At 23.3% G+C, this 6,969-nt stretch overlaps 1 protein-coding gene across 1 annotated transcript in view; it reads left to right on the forward strand.

The window, feature by feature from the left end:
* The first annotated feature begins 6,467 nt into the window (after positions 1-6,467).
* LOC111624817 overlaps positions 6,468-6,969 on the forward strand; it is an 8,762-nt gene continuing 8,260 nt past the window's right edge. The window contains exon 1 of the mRNA XM_023367771.1: positions 6,468-6,650. Coding sequence (XP_023223539.1) covers positions 6,468-6,650 — 183 coding nt within the window. The remainder of the gene's footprint in view (positions 6,651-6,969) is intronic.

A 6,969-nucleotide genomic window follows, 5' to 3' on the forward strand; every position in this document is an offset into this window, starting at 1 on the left:
CTAAAAATATAGTAGAAGAATTTAGAAAAATAATTATATATATTATTTAATAAATAATATGTCAAAATTAATCTAAAATATATAGGCCCTATAGCTTATATAGCTAATATAAGGCCTTTTAGATGCTGAGAAAGGCTCACTTTTTTGAGGCCCTCGGTGGATTAAAAAACAGAAAAAAGTTAAAAAAAAATCGTATGCTTTTAAATAAAATTTGATGAGAAATTAATTTGTAATATTTGTTTCGAGGCCCCTCATAAATTTAAGGCCTGTATCGAACGACCTTTATCTATCTTAGAGTTCTCAAATCTTGTTAAAGGATTTTTAGAATAAAATATAAGAAAAAAGTCAGAAAATATAATAAATATTATTTAGAAATATAGTCTTAAAAATTATTTTTTAAACAAAAATCCATTTATCCAAGATCCAACAAAAATCCAAGATAAATGATGAAGTTTACAAGAATATAAATACACTAAAAATCTGTAAAGTTTATACTTATAATAAATTTATATTAATTTTACTCTAAATTCGGGTTGCATATAACCATATAAAACGGAACTATAAGTTAGCATTAATTTTAATTATACATTAATTCAATTAAACTGACTAAAACCATTGCAATAATATAGAAATGTATTTATAAGTTATAGGAACTAAATGATATTAGAAACCGTTATAAATCTATGTATATTGTTTGATAAATTTATAATTTAAGTATTAATATAACAAGGATAACTAATATTGCTCGTTTATGTTCGATTATTATTCATATATTGAACATTTCCATGAATTAATAATAAGTAAAGGTTACCGTTTGGGAATTCAATATGCCTTTAAATTCTCAAAGCAATATAATCAACTTAATGAGTAATTAACACATTTTAAATAATTGGAATTGTCTCCTTTCCTCACTTTTTATCACTAACTGCAATTATTTTAGTTATTTTAGTGATTAGTGAGCTTTACTTTCACCTTAAATAATTATTAAATTTAATATTAGTGGAGGTAAATTGAGAGTATTTGGGATCAAAATAGATAATATATACAGTACATCATTTTATAAGAGTTAATTATTTGTATAAGGTAGCTTAAGTTTAAGGATGAAGATGAAGATAAATGTATTGATATCATTTTCGTCTTCCCCGTTTTGTGTTGGGCCAGATTGGTTTAATCCTTTCATCCTTTCCTATTTTCCTATTATTCTCTTTCATGTAACATCTTTATGTTTCTTTCCCATTCTTTCCAAGTTTTTTTAAGTCGATCTCTCCATCTCTTCCTGCTTTTTCCTCTCGATCCTTTGCCTACAATTTTCTTAATTTCAGATATTTTATAAGAAAAGTTATTTATCTATTTATTCATTTGTTAAATATAATTACGATTTACATTATTAATTAAAATATTATACATTTTAATTGATTATTTTTAGTATATTGCCCTTTTATTCTATACTTAAGTAGCATTATTAATCTCTAAATTTAAAGAAACTTTTAAGAATATTCTCTATTAGATTTATTATATTTTATTTTTATAATTAATTTTAATCTTTTGATTTATAAACTGAACAATATTAATTAAATTATGGCTTTATCTTAAGAAAATATCGACGAAACGTTCTATTAAAGATGCTGCATACTCTGAACATTATAAACATAGAATAATGCATGTTAATAAATTGAACAGGATAAACAATTTACGTTATNATAATTAATAAGAGATTTTTCTTACCCAATTTTTCTAGAAATTTTTAAATGTTTCACATTTTTTAATTAAAATGAGGATTTTATTCTTTGACGAATTAACTAAAGGATGATGATCATATATTTTCACACAATAATACAGAAGATTAATTTGCATATTCGATGAGAATTGAAAAGAATGATCTTTGCAAATTGGATGCCACGAATTTTATTGTTGGAAAAAGGAATTCTCGATATTTTTGCCATTGAAAGTGTGCATTAAATTGCCAGGAAAAAGTTAAATGCGTGAGTTGAGAGAATCTTCTTCTTATGAATCCTTAGAGAAAAAATTAAATTTGGAAATGAAATCGTTTTAAATGAATAAAATTTTCAAAAAGGCCATAAAAGCGCAAAATAATCGTTAATTTATATTGTTATTGTTAAGTTCAGAACAAGGAAATTTACATAGAATCAAAGAATAATGATACCCTTTAAAAAAGTTGGATTAATTTGTTAATGACTATATCAAATCCTGGAGTAGATATAGGTTTATAAAAAAGGATTTCTGGCTCATTTTCATTAATGGAGGATCCAATTTCATCAGGATTCAGAAGATAGTTTACTCTTTGTGATGCCGGCAAAAGGATTTATCGCACTCGATACGACTTGATTGAGCAGAGATAATTAAGATTTAATGTTAAATCCTTAGATATTTTGGGAAAGAAAAATCCTGAGAGATCCTAAAGATTTCTGTCTATTTCCGTTAGTATTTTTATCAACAGATTTCATTGAAAATGGTGGAATAGTAAAAGAATTTTTGAATAAAATTTATTAGATTATTTATTATAGATATTTTTTCATTATTTTCTTTGTGAATAGAACTAAAATTACACTTTATAGAAAATTTTTCGTCTTTTCCTCTTCTATTAACTAAATGGAAGATAGAATTTTTCTTCTTCCTCTTCTTCCATCATCTAATGGAAGAAGAGGAAGAAGTAAAATTTTTCATCCTCTATCTAAATTCCATCTTCTTCCTAGTTGATGGAAGAAGAAGATAGCAAAAATGTCGTTATTTCTATGTAGTATTTATATATAGATTATATATAGAAGTATGATCTATTTTATAGGTCTATATAAGTTTCTGCTGTTAATAAGTCTTCTCCAGGTTATCCTACCTCTTCCTTGCTCCGATATCTTTCACTATTTCTTCCAATTGTATACTCAAATGTTTTTCTTCACTGTCTCACTTTCCTCTTTTAATGGTTTTCTTCTCACTGATATTTTTATAAAAATCTCACTAGCAAATAAATCTAGGATAAATCTAATATTTTTAGATTTAAATTTATTAATTTAATGAATAATTTTTGAAATTCTCTTAACAATTTGGTGTTTTTGCCATGTTTATTAAAAATCTAAAATAGTCATTATCTAAGAATTTGCATTCGAAATGAGGACATAAATGGCTTCTAAATTTGATTACTGTATAGAATTGACAAAGTACTCGCTATACAATAAATTAAAATCTTCGATTTAATAAGTCTTCTTCTTCAAGAACGAATAAAGAGAAACTAAATCTTTTATGTTGGTTATGTATAGAATCGATTTGAGATTGTTTAATTTTACCTTTCAATAGTAAATCAATATAAAGAGATTCTATAGAATTCAATTTATCTCTAAGGATATTGAATGTTTGTTGTATAATTCTCCGAATCATTAATTTTCTTAGCCATCCGGAAAATTAATCTTTTCAAATTTCTCTTCTTTCAAATTAAAAAAATAAAATAAAATTCTTAATATTGAAACATCTCTTTATATTTAGAGGATGTTGCATTAGTTTTACTTATCTCCAACATCACGTTTCGAATTTGTTTATTATCAAACTAATGACATGTAAAATGATTTTTTAAATTTAATTAGAAAACTGAAATTAAATTTGAGATTTATCATGTGATTTAAGGCATTTCAATGTACGATTTATCTAAATAATATACCTCTTTTTGTTAGATTTCAAATTAATATATTTATCTGAATTCTCAGATATGGAAATTTTTGTATCTTGAGAATTCAGTAAGCTATAATTATTGAATATTCAATTGAATTTTCTTTATCTCATGATATTAATAATAAATTTATTTTAAGAAGTTAAAGATTAGTGGACTGCCAACAATTGATATTGTGTAGAATACAGAGAATGGTTTAGATTGGTTTGAAGATTACTTTAAAATTAATTGTTATTAGCTAATATGCAAATTTTAGTAATAATATAAGAGATAGTGTGCTTCAATTATTGTTAAATTATCATTTTACAAGTATCTCAGCTATACAAACATGATAACTTATGAAAGATCATCTTGTTATTCTGATACAAAACTAGTTAAAATGGAATATTTAGAATAAACTGGATATTTAGATGAGATTTTTTAAAATTTAATTATATTTTGTCCATGAAAAATTAATCGAAAATCATACAAAATCGATTTTTAAGGTATTTTTTTGGCATAAATAATGTAAAAATGTAAAAAAAAGAAAAATAAATTTAATGAAAAAAAGATTTTATGAAAAATAGTTGAGTTTATTCGAGGAATTCCGCAATAAATTACGTTAAAAATAATGTAAGTTAGTTTCTAATTAATTTCAGATTAAATGATAAAGAGAGATTTATCCAATAGCAATAGGATTCTCATTGTGCATATTCATCAAACATGATATATTCGCTGTAAATGAGAATGGAACATCGATATAACGCAATTACAGATAAATATCAGAAAATATATTCATAAACTTATAAATTTAAATAAACTTGTTTGCTATTTTAATAAAATAATTTAAAATTTTTCTAAAATAAAAGTAGTTGATGCTAATAGATGCAAAGAGAATGTGGAGATAAGGAGCATTCCAGATCTTTAATAATGGGAAATTATAAAAATTATAAAATAGTTAATATTAGAATTTAAAATTTGTTATATATAAAAGAATATTTAGAAATTTTCTGTTTTTCTATGTGGAAAAATAAAGCTACAGATTATTGAGCACACTATTAATAGGTCATTTCTTAAACATGGTGCATATAGCATAAAAAATTCTTATAGAGAATCAACAAGAAAGCACTACACGTGTTAGAAAGGTATAAAAGTATAATTTATTATGAATCATGTGAATCAATGATACATTATTCTATTTATTAAAATAATATGAAGTGAGATTTTCTAAACTAAATTTGAGAAAAGTAATTGGAATGTCATGTCTAAATTGTTTAATTAACTTAATAGCTAACTAGTTTTAGTTCTCATAAAGTAATATTTAAATAAATTAGGATGTATCCGAGAAACTATATAAAATTCGTAAAAAATGGTTGGAGGAATAAAAATAGTCATGTTTATAAAGTGATAAGAAACTTAATTATCTCTATTTATTCTTTAAAACTGCTTTAAAAGCTTTGGAAAACATTTTTGAAAGCTTTCATGAAGCTAAATGGAATTCATTATTAGACTGAAAGTTAAAGAAATTCGATTTAAATTAACATTATACTTTCTATAATTAATGCTAAATTTAAAGTGGCGAAAGTATAGTAAATTTTTAAAATTTATTTATAAAGTTTAATTTATAAATTAAGAATATTAAAAAGATTTTGTTCGATAATCATCTAGGTATCATGAGTTATTAAAGAGAAAGTTGCATTTTTGAAGTATGCTGTCTAAACTTTTCTCAATTTATGGCAATCAGGAGAATGTAATTTAAAATGATGAGAAGATAAACTTGTTGAAAAATATTATTTTCTTTATTTAAAATAATATAATTAATGTTTAGTTCAACTAGAGAAAGATTTGAGAAATGCAATCTATAGTATTAATGTTCGAAATGTTTACTAAGAAGGAAATGATATATTTTTATTCATAATATAATAGGATATTTACACTATAATTATAATAATTATCAAGTAAATTTCTCTATTTATAAACAAACTTTCAAATTATAATCACAAATGACTAATTAATAGGAATTCAGTACAATTCGAATTAAAAGTTTTCTTCCCCTGTAAATGCGCTTTCTCCTTTTGACGTTAAGTTCGAAGGTGAAGCCAACATTTAGCAAACTTTTATAAATTAATTTTTGAATAATATTTGTAGAGTTTATAAGAATATTATTTAATTAATGTATCAATATAATAATATTTAATTTACGTAATTCAATACATTTAACAAATATTTATCACATTTTATATTGTAAAATACATAAATAATTAGTAATTTCTATTGTTAAAATTGTATCAATTTATTAAATTAATACCAAAAGTAATGAAAGAATTTAATAAATAATTTAATAAAGATTCAAAATTAATTGTTATTATTAATATTATTATTTTTAAATAAACACTTAATTACTATTAAGTATTTAGTTATGTGAACAAGCTTTCCTATTATATAATGTAACATATAATCCATAGACTGTATCTAAATATAAATGTAATTAAATTTTAAAGCTTTTTAAAAAATAATTATTGTAATTTATTGGTATACTTTTATGTAAACAGCTTATTTAATTCGTAGTTAACATAGTGAATAGAATAAATTACGCTAAAACATATCTTCTAATATAATTTATTCTATTGAATATGTTAACTACACGTTAGTGAATAATTAACGAATGCTTTTAAAAATGATTCACTGATTGATTGTTTAGAAGTAAATATGTTAAATATTACATTCTTATATAAACAGCTTATTTATTTAATTTATAGTTTACATATTGAATGAAATACTTTATGCTGGAAGGTATTTTCTAGTGAGTGACATGGCATTTGTGTTTGCTGTATTTTCAGTACTTTCGTTACATCAACAGGAAGTGCCCGGAGCCCTCAAACGAAGTATACTCTCGCAATTCGCAACTCAAGAGAAACGAGTAGTGGTGTATTTTCCGTCCAGACCAATTTCAGACCTCCCTCTTAGCGTGCGATTGGAAGAGTTACTCACTCAGGTATATTGAGAATTTGCATATAATAGCCTTATACTATAGAAATCTTTATTTTATTCCGTGTATTTAGGCTTATAATATCATTAAAAATTACCCCAAAAATTATAAACATAAAAATCTATAAATGGCAGAATTATTCATATAACAGAATGTATAATTAATTCATTTTCTTTTAAATAAATCAAAACGTAATTGTTTTAAAGTAAATTGCAATTAAATGAATATAAATTTTATAAATATCTGTTTAAAATTCATATATTAATTAAATTTTTCACGAATAATAAATGACTTTAATTAAAATACGATAAGAATTCTTTCTAAT

Source organism: Centruroides sculpturatus, unplaced genomic scaffold (assembly GCF_000671375.1).
Source record: "Centruroides sculpturatus isolate CEXI.00-Female unplaced genomic scaffold, Cexi_2.0 scaffold394, whole genome shotgun sequence".
In the NCBI taxonomy this organism is placed as follows: domain Eukaryota; kingdom Metazoa; phylum Arthropoda; class Arachnida; order Scorpiones; family Buthidae; genus Centruroides; species Centruroides sculpturatus.